Source organism: Synchiropus splendidus, chromosome 3 (assembly GCF_027744825.2).
Source record: "Synchiropus splendidus isolate RoL2022-P1 chromosome 3, RoL_Sspl_1.0, whole genome shotgun sequence".
Lineage (NCBI taxonomy): Eukaryota > Metazoa > Chordata > Actinopteri > Syngnathiformes > Callionymidae > Synchiropus > Synchiropus splendidus.
This window is the reverse complement of record NC_071336.1, coordinates 15,738,080-15,760,708: the sequence shown is the minus strand read 5'-3', so window position 1 is coordinate 15,760,708 and position 22,629 is coordinate 15,738,080. Positions and strand designations below refer to the sequence as shown.

At 43.8% G+C, this 22,629-nt stretch overlaps 2 protein-coding genes across 6 annotated transcripts; both read right to left on the bottom strand.

Annotated features, from left to right (window-relative positions):
- Nucleotides 1–3,130: 3,130 nt before the first annotated feature.
- Nucleotides 3,131–12,675, bottom strand: supt16h (SPT16 homolog, facilitates chromatin remodeling subunit). The gene is made up of 24 exons (XM_053859352.1): nt 12,302–12,675; nt 11,404–11,496; nt 11,150–11,320; nt 10,920–11,072; nt 10,630–10,776; nt 9,794–9,945; nt 8,600–8,772; nt 8,444–8,534; nt 8,291–8,364; nt 8,095–8,207; nt 7,869–7,934; nt 7,699–7,797; nt 7,246–7,361; nt 6,440–6,593; nt 5,976–6,103; nt 5,620–5,882; nt 5,429–5,547; nt 5,060–5,298; nt 4,907–4,982; nt 4,663–4,832; nt 4,463–4,592; nt 4,166–4,292; nt 3,977–4,051; nt 3,131–3,847 (listed from the first exon to the last, which is right to left on the bottom strand). The coding sequence occupies exons 1-24, from the start codon at nt 12,365–12,367 to the stop codon at nt 3,750–3,752; spliced, it is 3,093 nt and encodes a 1,030-aa protein (XP_053715327.1). The 5' UTR covers nt 12,368–12,675; the 3' UTR covers nt 3,131–3,749.
- Nucleotides 12,676–13,500: 825 nt separating this feature from the next.
- tox4b (TOX high mobility group box family member 4 b) lies at nt 13,501–22,585 on the bottom strand. 5 transcript variants are annotated; one of them, XM_053860982.1, is made up of 9 exons: nt 19,198–21,176; nt 18,933–19,001; nt 18,110–18,373; nt 17,785–18,045; nt 17,241–17,498; nt 16,184–16,264; nt 15,207–15,848; nt 14,989–15,134; nt 13,501–13,885 (listed from the first exon to the last, which is right to left on the bottom strand). In XM_053860982.1, the coding sequence occupies exons 1-9, from the start codon at nt 19,303–19,305 to the stop codon at nt 13,828–13,830; spliced, it is 1,887 nt and encodes a 628-aa protein (XP_053716957.1). In that variant the 5' UTR covers nt 19,306–21,176; the 3' UTR covers nt 13,501–13,827. The 5 variants fall into 5 exon arrangements, with proteins under 5 accessions (XP_053716957.1, XP_053716955.1, XP_053716958.1 ...); XM_053860980.1 differs by having other exon boundaries at nt 14,989–15,848; nt 19,198–21,230; XM_053860983.1 differs by lacking the exons at nt 18,933–19,001; nt 19,198–21,176 and adding an exon at nt 22,472–22,585 and having other exon boundaries at nt 14,989–15,848.
- Nucleotides 22,586–22,629: the final 44 nt, after the last annotated feature.

Sequence of the window (22,629 nt, the reverse complement as noted above, 5' to 3'; positions counted from 1 at the left end):
GTGCGTCTCATTGCGGTCACAAGTGGTGAACGAGTGGGACGTTCGTCTGCGGAAAATGAACACACCGTCTTTGACCACTTTAGCTGAAGCAACTGTTTGACCACAGCTGCTGATCAGATGTGGATTCTTTCAGTGTAGTATTCATGTGATGACTGAGAACGATATAACAGTCAATGCTACAAATGAAATCTGACTTCCTGATTAAACACTTTCGCAAATCCTTTCGACATTCATCCTTGGAGATTGAGTTTGAGATCCCTGCTTGACAGATTTGAACCTCATGTAAGAAAGCGGATTCTTTAACACTGGGAGATTGTATTATGGGTGGATTGAAGCAGCGTGATGGAGGTTTGCACTCTCTGAGTGTTTTTGTAGTCAGTGACAAGAGCGCCATTGAAGACATGGTGTCAGTATGAGAAGGCATCAACTCAGCAGCGCGAAAGAAGGAGAGGAACACACGCACCGTCATCTCTGTGGCAGATGAATGGCAGCTTGGTGTGGCAGCTTTCATCTGACCACAGTCCTCCGTCCATGAGGTCAGACGCCGTGCACCGCTGCTGACCTTTGTGATTATCAGGCTGACCAAACTTCCAGTTTCTGTAGGAGGACTGGCTTCCATCTGACCACTCCCTCGTCCTGAAAACAAAACATTTCTTTTTTACTTTTTTCTTTTTCATTGTCCATGAGCATAAAAAAAGACTTTCTGTTAGGAAGTGCACGAGCACTGATTTGCCTGCGCTTGTATTAGTCCAGTTCTCATGAGCCAAGTGTTGAAACTCTCAGAATGTAGAAATTTCTCTCTGATTTAAAATATAGAAAACAAGTATAAACAATCTTATCTTCCATCAGTTTGGAATGTATTTGTTGATCTTTAAGTACATTCAAATTCAACACATTAATTTATAAATTTATCATTTGTACTTCATAGAACAAGTTCATTGTCTTTTCAGACACATTCAAGCAGGTTTAATATTAAGGGACATTTAATTTAATCTAATATATGAATTATTATATGGTTGCCGCTAAACATTGGAGAACAATCTCTCAGTGTCACGTGTTGTTGCATGTGCTTATTTTTCTTTGTAAATTATTTATTATTATTTTAGGTTTTTTTCATAAACAACTCAATCTCTCACTCTGATCTTGAATCAGTTGGAGAGTTCAGAGGTCGATGGTTCAGAGGAGTTTGCCTAACCTGAAGAGGCCGATCCAGCTGCTCCTGTTCCTGAGCAGTCGTTGCAGTTCCAGATTCTCTTCTTCGTTCCTCACACCGCTCAGGTCTGTGTGGTGCTCCCGGCAGTACCTCTGGGCTTCGGGCCAGCTCAGGAACTTGCGGACGAAAATGAACGGCTGATCGGCACGTTTTGTATCTGTTCATGAAAAGTGTATGTTAGAGATTCCAGACGTGAAGGTTCACACCCAAGATCTGACCGTCATTGCAGACGAAGCGTTTCCTGAAGAAGCACGGGGAGTCGCTCCACTTCCCGCCACTGGACATCGTGACGCACAGCTGGTCTCCCCTGAAGTTGTCCGGCTGATCCGGACCCCAGTTCCTGTACACGCTCTCCTGCTCTTTGTAGATGCCTTGCTGAGAGTGCGACCACCTCCAGCTGGTCAGGTTGTCGTACAGTCCGATCCAGACCATGGCAGGAGAATCTGAGGCGGAGTGTTGAACCGAGTCAACCAGGAGCTTCATCTCTTGGGCGTCAGCCACAGTGGCCAGATCAGTGAAGTGACGTCTGCAGTGCCACTGGGCCTGGAACCACGGCAGGCTGGTCCCGATAAAGTGGTACTGATGGGGACGACCAGTTGAGAGAACACACAGACCTGCAGTGAGACGGAGCAAGGGAGGGTCAGCCTCCTGTTCTGTTTGTACTGGTCAAGTGTTTTTCAACTCATTCAGCGAACAGGTAAAGGACAGGTATCTGATAAACAGACTGATGTTTCAGCACAGTCTGCTCCAGAGCAACTCACCCAAGTGGATCAGCAGCATGGACGGTTTCATGTCTTTCTCCTGAAACAATTTAACAGTCAGACCCATCATTAGAAGGATTTTCGGCACAAACCATGAATGTCATGGTTTGAAGGCTTGGTTGGATGTGGGCTGCACTCAGATACTTCTAACACGAATTCGATTAGGTTTGAAAAAACACACGGTAGGTCAATAATTCGAAGTGTTTGGGTGAAGAAGAGTAGCTTGGTGGCGCTGCTTTTCCATTAGCTATTTACAATTATCATTCAGTGACTGGCAGGTGAAGCTTGACTGAAAAGAAATCACAAAATAAAGCTTCTTTCAAGTCACTGTTCCATAACACTGAAAAATCAAAAATGATATGAAACATAAAGGAGGCACGGAATGTTGAGATGACCTACCTGTGAGGAGCTCTCTCTTCTGACCTCAGGATGAGGAGTATGAGTGCAGCTAAGGTGAGTGGGACACTGGCTTTACTCAGGGCTGCAGTTGAACTGGTTTGGTCAACAGAAGGAAGTCAACTTAGACGCTGGATATTTGAAATACTCAGGAGGATAAGTGGACTTTCAGATAACGTCAATTCATCCACCAAGAAAACATGGTTGTGTTCTCATGGAGCTGTTTTCAAGTTTCAACAAATGGAATGACTGGAATTGCAGTCAGGATTTCAAAACACTGTTATTCAAGCAACTCCTGGTCCATCTGGACACACCTCAAACACAGCTACATTGGTGGTATGAAATAGGCTGCAGCACTTCTACAGATATGGCCGGTGACCACGCTGGCGACGCATTTTTTTTTTTTATAAAGCCTCAGTGGGCTTTGAAATGGAAACAGTTTCCTTGTTTTCGCTTGAGGTCACTTGGGAAACAAAAAAAGGGCGTTGTCCTGAAATGAAGCAACTCCATCCTTGTTCACCACAATGAGCTTCGGTGCTTGATAGATTGGCTCAGCCTCTGTTGCGATAAAGCTAACGTAGGGCTAAACTTGGTTTGGAAGACGGCGACACGCTGCTTACGCCTCACTCACAATGTTGGCTGAATCCTGTGCTTTCAACTGAGAGGAAGCACCACGACAATCCATGAACCCACTCCCATTTCTCAACATTCTAAATGGAAGCCACTTTAAGAGTCTGGCAAATGCATTATGACAAAACAGTCAAATTACAGATCCTTTTTATTTCCTTACAAAAACAAAAACAGATTTTTAGAATCAACATTACATCTACTCAGAAGGAACAGAAAAATAAACAAGTGCGAGGGAGTCTGTGTGTGTGTGTCTGTGTGCATCCATTTGTACAAACCCTATTAAAAAAGGAACATGACTGGAATCAGAAAATGTTTCTCTGCCCCGCGAAACAAATATGACCCGTGGTGAGGTTACAGCGACACACGCTGGCAAGTTGTGAAAGTCACTTCAGTTTTTGTATAAAACACTAAGAGGATGCATAAGTTACCTGTTCTTTAAGAAACTTATTTTGACAGTAAAAACCCCATGAGCACACATGCGCACACACCTGACACCCTGATGAGGAGGGACAGACCAACAGAAGGGAAATGAGGACTAACAACCGGCGTGACTGCCTTTCTTGTACTTAAGCACTTCAACAAGAAACTTCACTGACCAACACAAACAGAAGAGGACGTCTACTTCTACACACACGGTGTGTTTGTGTAAAAAAAAAAAAAAAAAAAGAACAAAACAAAGAGCCAGTTTGGGTAGAAGGAGAAGTCCGGTCAGCTCGGTTTGGCAGTGTGTATGAACATGTGTGAAACAACTAGGACCGTCGCTTTTTCTTGCTGGGTGGTGCCGACGACCGGATCTTTCTCTTCTTGTTTGATGAATCCTCGTCCTCGTACGTGCTCTCCTTGTCCGCTAGAGGGCGCAAACATAACATCACCGTGATCATTCAAGGTGCGTGAGGGACACTTGTCTAAAGTCTTCTCGTCATAAAGCGCCACTTGGGTGCTATTAAAAAAAATAATGAAGTAGACAAAGTCCAACCTTTTCTGGCCTCCTCCTCCAGCTCATCCCAGTCTTTGCCGCTCTCTTCCTCACTGCCCAACGATGCGCTGTAGTCTATGAAGAGAAAAGAATTATGATGTAGTGGACCAATGACAGTCATCAAAACTCTAGCTCACAACAGACTTAGAAGAAAAAAGTGCTTTTTGACCGACAGAAATGGAGTCATACTTGAGTCCTCTGTCTCGGAACTGTAGTCTTCATCGCTGTCCTCCTCCTCATAGTCGTCTTCACCATCTGACGGGTTGAACGTCTCATCTTCCATCTCGGACTCGGAGTCTTCCTCACCACCACTGCCCTGAGAGACAATTGATCACGTGTGAACATGAGTGAGGGAAGACATACACATGACAACAAAACAAGGATCTGCTGACACGGAAAAAGCAACACACCCCTAAATATTTTCACAGAGAATCCAAGTTCTAAACATGCAAGATGGTAAGACATTGACAGTTGGGGAGAACCTACTTCACTCTCGGGGTCCAAGAAAGACCAGCCTCCTTGCTCAAAGAAGCCTTCGGGATCGTCCACGATGGTCTTCATGATCTTGGTCCAGTTCAGAGACTGCACACCTTCCGTGTACTTGATGTCACAGGAGCTGAAGACGACATTCAAGGGTGAGTCACGAGCAACGCAGGCAGCTACCAGGCTGGGTGTTTGGCGCTTACTTGAGCCACTCTTTGATGGGGTCCAGGGAGTTGACTGGTACCGCGTTGATCATGGTGACCTTCTTGCTGTAGTCCTTGTACACGATGACCACATCGAAGTTCTTCAGGTGGAATTGCACTCGTTCAAAATGGACCAGCTCCACCTCGTCCAGGGTCACCACAAACGGTGGCTGCAGAGGGACATTGTTGAGCAAATGACTTCTCACCATCATGATAAAGTTCCAGCGGTTCAACAACAACTGACCCATTCAGTAACATTGACGAGAGAACTTGATGTGGGTTGTAGCAGGCAGGTACTCCTGTAGGGGGCGCCCTGGAAGCTGGTGGAAAAAAACAAAAGTGTTGAGGAGCACACACTCACAGAGAACCCAGTCTGATGACGCACTGAAAGACTCACCCCAAGTCCCTAAACGGGACCTCAAACTCGAGTTCCTCTTTAGTCAGCGTCTCCACCTTCTCGATAAAGTTCTTGAAGGCAGACTTGAGTTTGTGCCTCATCTCACGCTCCATCTGCTCGGCGTACAGGTCGTCTCTGTCGTGCATGTGCTGGTGTTTGCCCAGATCTGTCGTGATCTCTCCCACTTCAGTGTAGAACTGCACATCTGTGTGGCGCCTCTTGCCAAACATGATGGCATTCTGAGGAGGAAACCACCACCGGTCACTGAACAAGGACTTGACTCACTGCTCAATAGCAGGTGACAGTGAAGAGACACGTTCTCTTGATACAAGGCCAAAACGTTGTTTAATAAGAGCCATTGTTGCCCACCTTCAGATGGAAGTGGAGGACGATGATCATCTCTCCATCACACGGCTGGAAGATGGCGTGTTTGATATTGTTATAAAGAATGTCCACCTTATCGCCGCGGACCGACGTGAACCGAAAACCTGCCACAGACAATGTCATTCATTCCTTCGTGTATTCCAACAGGTCATGAAGGTTGATGAAAGTGGGCTGACCATTGGTGTGAGCCTCCAGCGAGCCCTGCATCCTCTTCTGGGCGATGTTGGGTCTGATGTACAGATCCTTCAGTTTGGGGTTGCTGCGGTTCAAGTTGATGACCAAGGAATCTTGTTTGACGATTCCTTCCTTCTCCTTCTCCTCAGCCTCTCGGGTCTTGTAGCGCTTCTGGACCTCCTTGATGATGCGGAATGCGTTCTGCAGGTTGGTGGCGGGGATCGACGTGTCACCGGGAGCCTTGAGGTTGGACGCTCGGTATGTGCTGTTGACAGATTGAAGAGATTTGACACGCAAACCATTTTTCTTTCTTCTTTTATGCACACCAACTGGGAGCACAAGAAATGTTCACGCTTACATTTCTTTGACAAATGTGGCGTCTGGGTTGGGGAAAATGTTTCCCTCCTGACGACCCAGAGAGCTGCCAGGGACGAAGAAGTTGATCCTCAAATATGTGTAGTCTCCTTCCACAGACATACTGATGTTCTAACAGAAAAAGAAACAAATACGACACGACAGAATAAGCTCATTTTATCATGAGACAGACTTTTCTATCTGCGACACTGTTGTTTCATTGAAACTCATGAAAGTACATTCATTTTCAAGGTGACAGAAACTGAGCTGCATGGACTTCAATACAGCATTGTCGCCATGTCCTATATAAACATTGTAGTGGTAAACAGTATTTTAATCACTGTATCTAAGCATGACGTCATCGTAAAAGGAGAAAAATTACAAAGTCACTGCAAGACATCTACTCACTCATCCTGCTTTTAAACAACTCAACTGCTGAAAAAACACTAAAAAGAACAAATGACGTACCTTAATTGTAGCGATATGAAACGGCGTGGCGATGCCAAACACCGGCATGACGACCGTCTCGTATTTTTTGTCGATGAAGATCTTCATATCCCTGATTTCCTTCTCTCTGGGCATCTGGGACACGTTCTTGTAGGACACGTTCGATTTCCTGGCCCTGAGTGAAGAAGATACAAGCTCACATACGTTCACACCCACAACATCTGACTGAAGAGCGATTGAAGAGGCAGCACGCCCCCTAGTGAGAGAAGTGAGGACAAGCAGGCTGCAATGATGGGGTTCAGACGAAGAAAACATTGTTTTAACAGGAAACGGGAAGCTGCAGACTGAAGCAGATGAAAGCTAAACCCGTATGCAGCATTAAAAAAATTCAAAGGGGATACGGTATATCGAGCAGCTTCAAGCTTTGTTAGAACACGGCAACTACTTCTTGATAAACACTTGATTCAAGTTCTTGCTTGATCCGGGTTTGTACATTAAGGTTTGTCTCAAATATTGTGTAAACTTGTGTTTTTGATTGGCCGATCTGTTGAGCAGGTTTCTGAACATATCCATGGCCACTTGTTCCAGCAGAGGCGTATGGGCAGTTAACTTCTGTGGTGTACCTTGTGACCTCATCTACCATTTGTAGAACCAAAACATGACCTTGGTGACGAGAGACGAATCTGCCACTCAGATATGAAAAAGCTTATAACGTGGTCAGGGGACTCTACACTCGTTACTTGGGCAATAGTCAGCTACATACAGTAGCCTGTACATGCAGAGCCTCCATTTTCCAGAGTGACTTCTTTGCACAGTGAATCACTCACTTCTGTATCTGCTGTCCTCCCTTCTGCTCTGTCAAACGGCGCTTGGCTTCCTCGTTCAAATTATTGGCCAACTCTTTCTGGTGCGCACGTCTCTTCTCCTCTGCTGTCAGTTCATTCTGGACATCAGAAACAAGTGTGAGTGAGCTTGAAAACACGTAGACAAATGAGAACACTCATGCAGAGTATATCAAAGACAGTGGTGGATGGTCAGAACGTCAAACAAGCAAATGAAAACTCTCACACAAAATAAAAGATGATCCATTTTCTCCCATCAGCCAGTGCATTTATCTCTTCTTTGCAAATAAACCAACATCAGCTGATGAGTTAGGTGAACTGTAAACATGCTTACCTTTCCCAGTAGCTGATAGAGTACAAAAACATTAAGAGTGTTTTTTAACTGGCGGCAGTCAAGCATCAGATCTACAGTGAGATGGAAGTGGAACAGAAGCGTACCCTGGTTCTGTCGGCCAGGAGAGCAGCACTCCGGGCTCCCTTCCCAAGTAACTCCTCAGCATCGTCGCCCTCCTCCTCCTCATCTTCCTCGTCATCATTCTGCGGAAAACAGCAAGCACTTAAGTCAGGACATAACGGATGATAAATGTATTCATCATCAAGTAAATTACCTTCAGAAAGATTCCGACATTTTTGATCTTCTTCTTTACTGGTGTAAGCACTGTTGCTGCATCGTCCTGCAAACAGGAAGTACACAAGACGTGAACATGAAAGCAATGATAAGATCCAGCATCAAGCACAGGTCCCACTGAGACATTAATACTGAAGACAGCACGGCATGTAAAAACTATCCATCTCAGAACACGCGTTCTGGAGCAGTGGGAGAAGGAGCCTCACCTCATTGATCTGGACGGTGTCTCCTATAAAGAGAGCATACTTCTTCTGCTCCTCTTTCTTGGCATCTTTATTCACAAGTTCAGAAAAGCCTAAGCTGATGCTGAGCACCATTCCTGCAAGACACAGGTTAGAACAGACTTGTTAGACACCAAGGAGGGAAATGTGTCAGGCTACACAGACAAAGAATAGTTCTCACCCCTTTTCAGTTTGTATTGTGTTTTAGTATTGAGGACCAAGGAGCCTTCTCGGAACTCAATCCCCATGGCAAAACTGTGAAAAAAGAACATAGTAAGACACAGCAAGTATGACGGCTCTAAAAACAGGAAGAGTCGTGAGCAAAAGAGTTTACCCAAGGTTCTTGGTTAGCTTTGATACAAGATCTGGCTTCTCTTTCTTCACATACTCCAGGACTGCATTGTATGCATCACTGATTTTTACACCTGATAACACAAAATCTTTAACACCAGATCCCCAACTCTTAGATTCCACTTGGTGATATACTTGCCATGTTTGAGCTCCTTTAGTAGCTCTTCCTCCACCTGAAGCAGAAAGTTGTAATTGTCCTGCATTTCCTGAGGCGGGTCCACCATGAGGGTGCGCACCAGGTTCGAACAGTAGGACTTGTAACGGATCCCCATGGCACACGTGATGGCTCCAAAATGCATGTGGTTTTTATCACTGGACACAAACAATTCGTAACACTTAAAATAATAAATTTCCTGGTCAGCATTTTCAGTTGTGGAGCTTTACACATTTAAATAAGAGACTACAATTTAAGACAGCCATTAAGACTTGGTGACAATTACAGCAGGGTTTCTGATACTCATAAATTATTTGAAGGTGTCGCGCCTGCAGAGTTGTGATTTTGTTTTCTCAAAAAGATAATTGTATAGGAAAAACATGGCTTTAGTGAAACAGGATTTGTCTTCAGAGAGAGTCAGATCTATGCTCCGTTTTGAGGTGTGTGGGAGGGTTGTGTGTCACTGCCACAGGTTCAAAAAATCCTGGAGCAAACCCTGTACTGTCATAATGGGAATCAGCCTGGACTTGACGGATATTTGTAGAAGCAGCGTGATAGATGCTCACGGCAAATTCTCATATCATATATTGTATTATATCAGATATTATATCAATGTTTTTGCTGAAATGTCACAGTGCTTGTGAGATATTGTCTTGATATTCTACAATTGGCTATATTGATATTTAATATGTTGACTTGATGTGCTCCTGCATTTGTGACCTAACCCCTGGACTGAGTTCATAACAATAAGCTGGTTTTCATGTACATAATAATGTACTGCATGATCTGAATTTCCTCCCATAAAATGACTCGTACATGGATGAGCTGTAAGCATTGCAATGTATTGTGTTGTCAGTTCTGTATCCAGGTATGTACCGTATCACAAGCTGCCTGCCGATACACGTGTTACATGTGTTTCAGTAAAAAGAGTGTACAAAAACAGTATGTGAAAAAGGAGGAACTCAGGGGTTCTGATCTCTGTATGAAACTGAAAGCACACTCCTAAGGTCTCCTCAAGTTGTACTGCTTGAACAGGCAGGTGTTTTAGGAAGCACCCAGTGACCAAACTGAATGTCAATTGTACAATTGCAACAGTAATCAAAAACACAGCAACTTCCTCTCATGCTGTACAACGAATAATCCATTTCTCAACGGTCTGAGAAGATTAACAAAACATACCTGACAACACTGAACTTGAGGTTGTAGTTTCCTCCACTCTGGATGATGGGTGGATAACACATTTCCACTGTGGAAGGGTCGGCGCCACTCAGATATTTTTTCTCTTCAATGGCCTTTTCCACAGACTCAGCCAGTTTACTATGACGCACTTTCTGTTTGGGACAATGGATATTACATCATTATTTATAATAATGAAACACTTTTTGTGACAACAAGTGTTAAAGAGGAGTTCTTTAACTGAATCGTAGCTGTATTTACGCAAGGTCTACTTCCACCTTTAAATCACTGTTAAAAACTCTTGCACTTATGTACTACCGTCACAACTCCTACTTATTTCCATTTAGCTGAGACATTAGCCAATCACATTCATGTCTCAGTGCATGTAAACAATATTCTCAACATGTTTGTTTATTGTTGAACCACATTGCGAACAGCACTCTGAAAGGTGCTATGTAAATACAGCTTTATTATAATTTCATTTAATAGAAAAATGGAACTATCGGCACATGAATTCCAGGGTTTGCGCTACATGTAAACAACCATGGCGATGAAAAGATTTTAAAACAAAGGGGAAACATCGAAAAACATGCATCATGACACGTTTTCAATGTAACAATGCCAAAAGAAACGTAATTAAATGGCAGGAACACATCTGCTGCTCGCGAAAATAAAGTGCTTGGATCCCACCCGGGTGAAGGAACAGACCAGGTGAGGACAGCAGAAGAGTGAAGTGAGATTTACTTGTCATGATAAAAAAAAAGAACTACGAGTACCAAGTGATTAGATGACTTACTCGTGTGGTCACATCTAGATCTGTTCCTTGTCTTTGCCCTTACCTCATCTGCATCAACAATCTCCATGACTCTCTCCTTGAAGAATTTTGAATAGACGTCACTGGTGATAAGTGCTGCCTTCTTCATCAGGTTGAGCTCTCCATCTTCCTTCACAGCCATTGTGTACGCAACGACTGCACTGATATCCACCTGTCAGCATTGAAGGGAACTCGGCTGAGTGGGTATCGCACATTAAGCTTGAACACCACAGGACACAGATGCCTGACTTCAAAAGGATGAGCATGCAGACTGTACAGTGGAGTCATGCGTCGCACGCTTGTCCAAATTCTTACCTTCTCTAGATTTTCAGCACTGATAGCCTCATTCCAGCTCTTCATGTATTCACCAGGAAACTTGTCCTTGCTGAACACCCCGACTGTTTTCCCTTCCTTGCTGCCTTTGATGGCCTCGATCATCTTGTCAAAGTTTGCCTTATTGCTTTCATTCTGACAGACACGAGACACAGCTCAGTGCGTTTTCAAACAAAACTCGTCCAACTTACTCACGCCATCTGGTCAATTACCTTTTCCCTCGTTAGCAGGGTGATCGGCGGAACACCATTTGCGTTCTCATTTCCTTTGGTCACAGCCACCTGCTTGAGGAAATCCACCTTCTTCTTGCTGGCAAGGAAAATGATCTTTGTGTCACAAAACACCATAATGGTGTCTGTCAGTTCGTATCCAAAGAGCCACGTCTAAAGAGATGTGAGCGAAAACGGAAGAAATAAGGTTATTCAAGTAAACATCTTTCATATTCTCATTCAGGAATTCAGTTTACCTGAATGGCTGTGGACTTGGCGTAGACGATTTCTTCATCCACACCGACAGAAACCACGATGGCATCTACTTTTCCAAACTCATCCTCTCCTTTCTGTGAAACAAACGTTTTATTAGGAAAATCGTCTTAATGGTGAGCAACCAAAGATGTAATTTATACATTTAAGTCAGTCACATGATATTAATCTTATCTACTCAACTGCAGTGCAGACGTTTTGTCGTCTTTTCACACAGGATGCTGTGATTTAAGGGCACCTTATGGCACCTTTCAACGTCACTTTAACTAGTGTTAGTGAAAACATTGGAAGGCAGCAACTTAACACGAGTGATATAAAATAAGCAACATGACTGTTGTAATACAACAAACTAATCAATATCAGATTCATCATATTACTGCAGGACGCTTTATGAAATGCTGGCGATTGTACCTGAACTAGCCGGGTAGCATTAGCATGTAGTAAACATCAAGCCAATATTAGCTGCACCTTACGGGCCGTTTACCACACACAGCCTACGTGTGTTGCTGGCCTCGAATTTAAATATCAACCGTTGGTTTTATCAAACCGGAGCCGGGTTTCTCCCACTGAAGTCACTTGGCTGCTAACTTAGCGCGCTAACACGGTGAATGGCATGACAGGCAAGCTAACATGAGGTAGCTCCTTCGTTTCTGCCACTCACAGCGACTGTCCATAAAGTCACTCACAAGCGGCTGGAACGAAAATAAATGTACACAAATATCAGTCCGGCACTTGTTTCCGTGCGGTGGACAGTCAACGGCACTGAGACGTCGCCACACGCCGAAGTCGCTCGGCAGAAAAAAAACGCGGTTCTCGTAGCGGGTATCATGTTGTACAAGTGTCGGCCACATTCGACCCTGAAACGAACGCCTAGATACGCACCTTCCAGTTGCTGTACAGCCGCTTAATCCGCCGGTAGTACGCTTCCTTGTCCAGGTTGACCGCCATGGTGAGTCTTCAGCTGCCTACTCCAGCTCCCGGCGTCGCCTCTCAGCAGGCCGGATGATGGGGATCAACAACGCACTTCACTTCCACGCCTGCTGACTCTCCCACAGACGCTTCTTTGAGAATTTCAGCGACTCGATCGGCGCAACGCTGGAGGATTTCACGCACCCCGACGCACACAGAAACTCTATACTTAGATTAAAATACACTTAATTGTTAAAACATACATGCACAGCTTTTTGTTATCGAGCACCACGCACACACTGATGGAGAATAATTAACACAGTCCCGCCTCCCTTTCTCCGACTCTCCCTCCCCCTCGTGGCCTCCTCCTTACTTTATTTAAATAATAGTTAATAAACACACAACTGTCTACAATGACTACTCTTTTGGTTATTTTTGAAAACATTAAAGGGACCTACAGTGATAGTGAATGACGTGCTTCTATCACTACTTCTTTGTTTTTGCACAATATTTATTGCAATTTTGACGCAGCTGCTCGATGGCGCCCCCTTTCTTTTGCTAGCCACGCCATCTTTTCCCGCCATGGTGGCTTTCCCGCCATCGTCATCAAACAAGCGCACTGTCTGAAATCTCGCGATGATAAAACAGCCAGGATGTGGATTGACGTCATTTACGTTGCGCTCCACGGACACGCGTGTGTGAACTGTCACATTAAAAAATACTGAAATATTCCATTTAAAACTGCTCACTTTATTTTAATTCTAATTTTCTGTCATTGCCTCATTTTGCTTGTATATCTTCCCAGAAACCTCAGTTCACTGCCAAATAGTAATGTACAATTTGCCCTGTGCAGTTTGGTTTTCTGCTTTAGACACATCCGACCAGAGAGTAGCACAGAGAGTCAGTCTCCATCTTCTCCCCAAACTCATCCTTACTTTCACAACACGTCTCTTTCTTAACAGCAAGCATCATCATCCATGGAGACTCCTCACTCACCTCACCATCACTCCATGAGAAATAGTCAAGGCTGAGAGCTGGTCCCTGACGTAACCAATAATGGCTGACATTCTAGTAGATATCTCCCAGATACCTCAGTCGTATGATTAAAAAAAAAAAAAGAATAAAAGGTAGACATCAATCCAACGACAATTTCATTCAAACAATGAAGGGGATAGATTTGGTATAAAATGTGGTCTTTTTTAATTCCGTCCATCAGGTTCACGCTTCAAGAAGGTATATTTTACAGTCAGAATGAAGTGTTTCATCTCCTGATTCGATTTTCATAATTAATAAATCAATCTGATAATTCTGAGAGAAATTTTCCAGTTAAATTAAAAATCCAAGCATCTTCCCGACATTACTAAAACACATCTGGCATGATATTTCAGTTTGAAGTATCAAATCCAGCGTCTGTCCTTGGCTTCCTTCCATGAGCTCTGCTTAATGTCCCAGTAGTCTCTTTGTCCTCTCTCCTCCTTTGCAGCAGCGCTTCACATTCATTATGTGACTGTGGTGGAGTTCTGTCCTCGGATGGCGCACCAGGCCATAAACACGTCTCTGCCGAAGACACAATCAAACGTTTTAGATTAGATTAGACTAGGCCAGAATAAATCAGACAAATGACAGTATTCCTGCAGTGCGGATTGAAAACCTCCACACAAGTAAGGCACACACACTCAAACAATGTACTGTTTAGTTATTGCTCCAAGAAAGGATGTGGACACTATATACAAATAGATGCTATATCCATATCCAAATCTATGACTCATGTCAGGAATGAAAAAGAATAAACTTGACAAAGAAGCACCTTCATTTTTTTGTCAAAACAAATGAACAATTTCCTGTCAATGAGATCCACTAGCAGTCGGAGGACTATTCCATTACGACAGTAGATGGCGCTGTAAGTTGCCGTGCGTTAGTACGCAGTAAATAATGCAGGAAGCCGGTCAGAATATCAAAGGGGCTTCAGTCTTTACTCTCACCTATTGACCGCTCTCCTTTTCTTTATGAGTAATTAAAGGGCACAGGCCATGACTTAAAGCTGTCATTGTCTGTGATTAAGAGCCACTTCATGACCAGCGACATGAGAAAACAAGAGAACTGTTTGTTGTAGAACTGAAATGTTCTAAAATTCTAATGACTCAGAGAAGTGCGTTTAGCTGAAACATCCCAAAATAAAAATTTGATTTGTGACCAGAAAAATGAATGAATTGACGATAACAAAGTTGGAATCCTGAGAAAACTTTTTTTCAAATTCATGCATTTAAATAGATGTAAATGTACATTCTTAGCTCTCTAAAACTTGTCAAACTTGTTACAAACCACTACATAAAAACACTCTGACTCGCGATGTGTCTCAGCCTTCGCTCTTGGCCAACTTTGATGCCAATCCAACCTCAGTCTACTGCTCACCTCAGTTTTTAAACTTCTGTTTCCACAGGAAGTTGAGACAGGTGAAATAAACAGCGCCACCTGCTGTAACTTTGATTGAGATTCATATTTCCAATTTAAAAACAAAGATCTCTTGGATCATGACTGGATCGCAATTGCTTTCTTGGCAGACAGATTTACGGCTCATCAATGAGGGGAACGTCCAAGATGAGACATAACAGAGGCATGACTACACACAGCCATGCACATACACAAGTGGGGAAACAAACCTGCAGTGAGTAGCAACACACTCGTTGCTACAGTACTCTTTGTCCCAGTCTTTGCTTTCTACAGCGGGGTTCTTGCAACCGGCCCGAACGCAGATGTTGGGGCTGGCTGTGGGGGTCGCAGGAGCTACGTTCACCTCAACCTCCATCTGACAGACGTGACAAAAACAACTCATAAACACCAGAAAAGTGACATTTTGTAAACGCGTGTCTGATCTTACCCCTTCTTCTGCCACCTCATCATCTCCGGTCACACTTGCCAACTGACCCACTGTCACTGTGAGAGCTGAGGAGGACAGAGATGTGGGGGTGTCCCCAGCTGATGTCACAATGATTGACGCGCTGGAATCCGACTGCCATGATGACCGGGCGACATTGATCTGTAGAGGAGGCGGTGCTGTGGCTGCGGTGGCTCCTCCTCCTCTGGGCTTGGCATGCAGTTGTGGAAGAGTCTGGGCATGCACCATCTGCTGGAGTCGCGGGGGCGGCGGCGTGTTTTGCATTTGCTGAAGTGGTGGAGGTTGCCGAGGCGATGATGCTTGCGTAGCGGTCACAGTCACAGCGCCTGAAGGCAGCTGCGTTTGCTTGATTATAATCTTGGCGACTGTGGGATGAGTTGGGGTACTGCTGGTGGTTGGGGCGGGTTTGGCGGGGCGTGTTTTGGAGCGAGTGGTGACTTGAGGCAAGTCGATGATGATGTTGGAGGTGCAAATGTTAGTGATGGTGTTCTCCTCGGGGTTGTAATGCTGAGATCGGACCGAGCGGGCCGGAGCAGCAGGGGCGGGAGCAGGGGTCGTGATCACTGGAGGGGATGGGGCGGGAGGCGGCGGCGACGGAGCCGTGTCCATGACTTCAATCGGGGCCTGAAAAATAAAAATTTTAAAAGTGTGGGAATCATTGGGACCCGAGGAACATAGCCTTGAAACACACTACTTTGTGGTGTCAGGCAGCAATGAAGGCCTTTATACTGCACAGCTTAACACCTGAACAGAAGTCTATAAGAGCAACCTTTGAATCAACTTAGGGTGAGAACAATAACCTCAAACACCTGTTAGATAGATAGGAATAAAGGCAACACATTTGTTAAAAAGGAAATATTTACTGAAACAAAAAAAATGACTCCAGTTTTATCTAAAAGCAAATGGGGTCTAGAGAACACTATATGATGTCAGAAAGTCATGCAGTTTCAAATCCTCACCTTAGAGTTGTGACTCGCTCTGTACTCCGCAAGCGCTTTCAAGTACTCGCGTTTTGCTGCCTCATTTTTCCTTTTGTAAACCTAAAAGATGACACACATTACAGTTCATTCCATTTGAATTTCATGCCGTGTGACTTCTGCAGGCAACCACTTCATTTGAGACGACAGAAATAAGCCGTTTTTGTTGGCGTCTTTATGTCGGCTATTCATACTTGATAAATCAAAATGCCATTTCATTTTCATTCAAGAGCGAACACTCACAAGAAAAAGGAATATACATATGGGCTGCTTATCAAACCGCCAATGTTAAACAAAACAAACATATCCACATTAATGTGAAATGACTGCTGACCACGTGCGTGGTAGGCACCAAGACTTTGAGAGACTTTCAAAATAATTTCCTTTTATACACAAAAAAAAACACTTTAAAAAACAATACAATAAGAAACTAAAAGCCATGGGCTCCATTCGTCGACCTTGAGTAAATTTGAGAAACTAATTGAATTATGTGAACGTGCCACAAGGAGTTGAGCGTGTTCCGGCATGTTCAGGAAGCTGCAAGCAAGCGGAGGAGGGAAGAGGACAGAGACGACTGGCTATCAACTTGTTTGTTGTGGCTTTTGACTCGTCCAGTCGCTGCAAATAAAACACTTTGTGGCCTATAACCTGGACTGTTTAGTGTGTTAGAGCCACAGCAGTATTGAAAAGTGGCTCACTTGCCACCATCATGGCTGAACTCTGCAGAGTTTTTTTAGTGGATATTGTGGAAGTTGTGATTCTCAATCCTGTTTGAAAACTGTCCTGAATTTTCAGTAGACTTGGACTGTGTTCAAAGATATTAGTTCTGCGGCATGAAAAAGAAAAGTCATGTGTCTCCAATACAGCTGCAGAGAGAGAGCTTCAATGCAGCAATGTGTATGCTTTGGCACCAAATTGGGCTTCAATGAGTCACGCAAGGCAGCATTAAAAACTGTATCAGACTGTTCATTATGATGGATTCATCTGTGTTAAGATGTTCAAAATATAAAAATAGTTTCCTAACGTTCTCATGTGTTACCTGTTTCTGCTCCTCTCCCAGACTGTCCCACATGGAGGCCACGATCTTGGAAACCTCTCCAAAAGTGGCGTTAGCATTTTGTCCCTTAATAGCAGCCTGTGTGTCACGGAAAAACAAAGCATAGGCTGAAACTGGTTTCTTGGGCTCTTTTTTGGGTGCAGATGTGATCCCTGGGGTTGAGATGTCAGTCAGGGATGGATCGAAGGGGAAGACTCCGGTCGTGAAAGCCGAGGAGACAGGAGAGTCTACAAGGACGCTCTGGAGAAACACAACACCGCTTGTATGAATAACACATAAAAACTTCACTAAGACACATTTTACTGAATTTGTAAGATTTTTGCAAATGTAGTTTCGCAAAAAAAGTGTTCACCGACATAGGTGAAGTCACATTCTGATTCCCTCATGTTTCATGAAACAATTGACGCTTTTTTTTTGACAACCTGAAAAGTCAAATTTTATGTTGCGAATTTAAGAGACAAAACGTAAGCAGCAGACAACTAATGTGACAACGATTAACTGCAACACCAGGTGTTTTCATTCTCACCGCTTTAAAGTCGTTGATGTCGTCGTCCTGAAGGGAGCCTCTGGGCGAGGACGAGACAGATAGGGGGTTGTCTGGAGACTGAGGTCCTTGTAATAGATTCCCTCCGCCCAAGCCCAGGCCCAGTTGAGCACTCAGCTCTGACTGATCGATGGTGGTCAGCTGGTTGGACCCTAGTAAGCCAGGGCCCATGTCACCCAGTGGAACGTCGATGGTCACAGATGATGAGCTGCCGAACTGAGAGCCTATGGGATGGCCAAGATCCTGAAGATGGAGATGAGTGTCTTTAGTAATAGCAACTTGGATCCAGCGTTTTACTTACTCTCACCATCCCCAGAGATGATCCCAACAGTGCTCCACCTGGCTGGTTGATGACCCCAAGACTGAGGTGCTCCAACCCTTGTGATGAATTGTTGACAAAAGTGGATGCAAAAGAAGGGTCATCTCCTTCGACCACCACGTTCCCAGGGCCTGTGTCAGACAGCTCACCAAACTGTGACACCACATCTGACACGGAGAGCGCCGTGTCGGGGTCCAGCGAGATGGGAGGGATCTCGAACTCCTCATCTCCGAGACTGGGGGTGTGGAAGGTCTGAGGAAAGAGATGCTTGCATGGTGATTTTGACGAGAACAGAACTAAAGGGGAAAAAACTGAAGATAAAAAAATAGTCAAAGGTCGACACCCTTTTGAACGGTCTTTCTAGTGATCACACATGGAACAAGGCATTTTGTCGGTGGAACGCACTCATCCATGTAGTTGTGAGCACACCATTTACAGTTCAACTGTCAGTCACATGCTTATGTCCAGTAGGATGCTACCTCCGTGGTTCCAGCATAACCTCTTCATTACAACTACGACATCCATGAATGAGATACACAGCCACCACGTGTCTATGCAAAATGAATGCAATCCTGCTACTCTTCTTGACAAATCCCAAACGGTCACAAACTCTCAAGCATCTTCAGATCAACATCCATGGCTGTCATTTTGAGAACCATAATGCCCAAAAGACGGCAGGGATGTCAACGTGGCTGCAGCCAACGGAAGTTATTTCAGACTTCATACAATTAAACAAGACTGCTGGTTTTAGCGTCATGCAAGACTCTCCACTGCAAGCCACACACATGCACATTCCGGGCAAAATAAATACCTCAGCGGCAGAAAGGAAGGGATGGCTGGACCCAGAAATGGTAAGAAAGTTGTCACTGCCACCTGGAAACTGGACATTTGGGGTGAACATGTTACTATAGCAAAGGCGTGTAAACAGGGGGACTTTCTAACTGCTATTCCCTGATACATATTTGTAAGCAACAGTTGATGGTAAACAAAGGGATTGGTCGCTAAGCTAGTTTGCTCTGTGATGGTTTATTTTGAAGAACTAACATTCTACACTGTGACAGTGTCTCTGGAGTCACCTTGTTGTCTGTGTCAAATCCATTGAATGACTGCGGATCCAGGAACTCTGGATCGCCGTCGTGTGGTCCGGTACCGCCCGTCAGATCCGAATAGAAATTCAGGTCCATTTCTTTTTTCTTTTTTTTTTTTTTTTTTTTTTTTTTTTTACCTGCGACTCATGTGAAGGACTTGCGCAATTCGACCAATTTCTAAATGTCTTTCAGTATGAAGACTGGCGCCGTCCACTCGCACAGCTAATTGAGCGTGTCATTCCAGTGAACGCGCGACGACCACGGAGGCTACGGAGGTGTCAAAGGAGGGATCGCCACATGCGGCTACAACATGTGGAAGGCTGCAACCATACCCGAAATAACCCGCCTGGAGACTGGCTAGCGGCCGAGGTAACGTGGCTGCTGCCCGTCTTTGCTGACTTGTCCTACCGGGGTTTGACGCAAGGCTGCGGTACCGCTCGCTCCTCCACAACAGACGCTGGTCTACCGACACGATGCGCGCTCCTCGGTCACAGGCAGCGATCACCGACACAGACGCGCGATCCCCGGTTACCGGACTGGACAGACATCGACGAACCCGCCCGCTACACGGTCCCATTGAAGGGAATACATGCCCTGTCTGGTCTGGCTCAGGCTGCTCAGTAGATCCCGAGACACGGATGAGATAAGAAAGCTAGCGGGGCTTAGATGTCGGGTTACATCGAAACAACGGATATAGGCTGATGAACTTTTCAAAACAAACGCCGGATATAGAACGACGAACCTTTCAAAACAAAGGCAAGCGAGCGTTCTGAGACCAGCTGCTGGAAAATGATGCTTTGCAAACGAAATTGAGAATACACGTGAAAGCGTGGATAGACACAGACAATATTGCAGGAAACACAATCCAAGAATCCAGCTAATGAGTAACAAGCTCTAAGGTGGGGATGATGCCAACTAACTTGTTGGTATTCTCAGCACAGTTCAGAGGGAGACAGACTTGTTTGTGCATGTTGAATAGATCGATAAACTACCAGTCCCACCAGTTTGATGCAATAAACAAAACTCCCACGAAGCTTCTACTGTGTAAACAGGGCTATGTAAAAACGTTTACAACTAAAAGAAACTCCCACCACCATCCTCCAACCCCACCCTTGCAGGGCAGGTCATACAGACATGAAGACTCAAACCTGAGGCAAGAAAACATCCCATAATTCAGAGTTCAGAGGAAATGTAGAAAGTACCAAACAAATGCTGAGGAGGAGCAAGATAGAGTGAGTGACGTACATGCAGACTATAACAAAAAGTAGCCTAGAAAGAGTCACCCCGAGTGACGTGACTCAAACAAAAGTGTCATGGGGCATCTGGGACTGTTTAACTATCAAAGTCTGTCACAATAGCAAAACCAAACAGGAACCAACCGTTCACCATCCAAATATTTCACCACCGGATTCCATCACTGCATTGAAAAACAATAACACTTTGAATCCTAGAGCTCTTCTAGGGTTCACCTCTGGTTTTCATCTGTAGTCTCGCCTCAACAACACTTAACATGCTGTCCACTGTTATTCACCCTAAACTGTCACTTCTGCACTCTCTTAACAGTCTCCATATATAAGCTTTGTGCAAGAAGAGGAGGAAAAGGATGCAACCCACCTGCATCCGCAACAATCAACTACTCAGACACATTCAAAATTCACTTGTTTTCTGCACTTCATTTGATAACTTTATCCAAAAATACATAACAACTGTGACCATTTTTTAAAAACAGAAATATAGAAATGACATTATTAGAAATACTGAGCAAACAAAAATCACAATCCTGTTCCACTTCTGATCAATGGATCATATATTATCGCATAGGCAACTACATTAATGAAAGTGATGCATAATTTGTCACATGAATTAAATCGCTACATTTCTATTTTTTTATCAAAGCACATCAAACCACCAATACAAGTCATTACAAGCTCTAACACTATCTGAGGGTCACGAAGCCATTGAGAGGTTGATAGACATTATGACCACTTGAAAAATTTAGAAATTTAGAATAATATCAATAATTAAAAATTTTGATAGCTGCAATATTTTCTTAACAATGTGTCAAATGTGAGTCAAAGGAGACTTTTAGTGGAATGTTCCAAATAAATATATCTTGATTTTTTTCATTAGTACAATTCAGCTATTTATCACCATTGTCATTTCGATTGAATTGCCTAAGGTGTCACGTGACATTGTGATTCCTAACCATGTTCAGGTTTAGACACATGTAATTACCAGAACAAAGTACAATAAAAACAGCATGCTGACACTGTGCAAAAAGAAATCATCCAATGAAGTTTGTATTATTTGTATTAATTTTAGTCAGTTAATGTATAAAAGCGCAATGTTCGTAAAGTCACTTAACCTTTCAAAAATAATTTCAATGTGAAATCATGAAACATCTCAATCAGATGTTTGTTGTGACATCGCACACATGCAATGACAATGGCAAGTTAAAAAGGTTCAACAGAATGTCAGAAAATAACTATAAAAATATTTAAAAATGCATAGTTATTGGAAATTACTTCTTAATTACTGTTATTACTTCATTAACGGAGTTGGGTTCTGCTAAAAGCCGGAGGCACTTAACCATGAACTAGGAACCAAATCTTTGATCTTTTCATTTGTTTTATTAATTGATACTTGATAAATGGTGAAACTCTATGGTCGACTTAATTTTTTTAAACCATGTGGGAGTCAAGAACGATTTCAATTCTGAATAAAACAACAAACAATTGCAACTTGGTCAGTCTGCTTGCTTCAGTCAATGTACGCAAATAATTTAACTTATTATACCTTCACTTAAGACACATATGTGATAGCGTGATCGTCTGGCGGAAGCGGGTGCAACTTAAAATGTCCTCCGCTGTTCATTGGTTCCGCCCAACTTAATCCTTTTACCCCACTTTTCATTGAAATAAAAATGTGCCACCGCGCTATATTTTCCTTCCTTAACAGCCGTTTAGGTTGAAGCGACATTAAAATCATATAAATGAGTTAAAAGCTCTTCAAACAGATCACTGCCGCCACCAATTTAAAGTTTTTCGTTTGTTACTTACATCTCTTCCGTCAAAGAACAATGGGCTTTTGAAGGAGACGTCGAATGTGCCCGCTGACTAAATAATGTTGATAAATTCGTGTACAAAGTCTCAGCGTTCCTAACAAGACCGTCATTGTTGTGGTGGTGTGCTGTCGTGAATAACCACATCGAGATAAATGCTCCTTTATTATTTTTAAGTCGCCTGATGTCATCTACTCTTACCTCCATTCTCACCCACGAGATCTGACTTTTGCTTAGTGTCTGTTCCACTTTTAGGAGTGAACTTCGGCCAGAATTGATTTCCTCAAATTTCACAACATGGCACCGGCCACCGGATTGTACGTACACTTGGAAATGACGTCACGCACCGGAAATGGGCG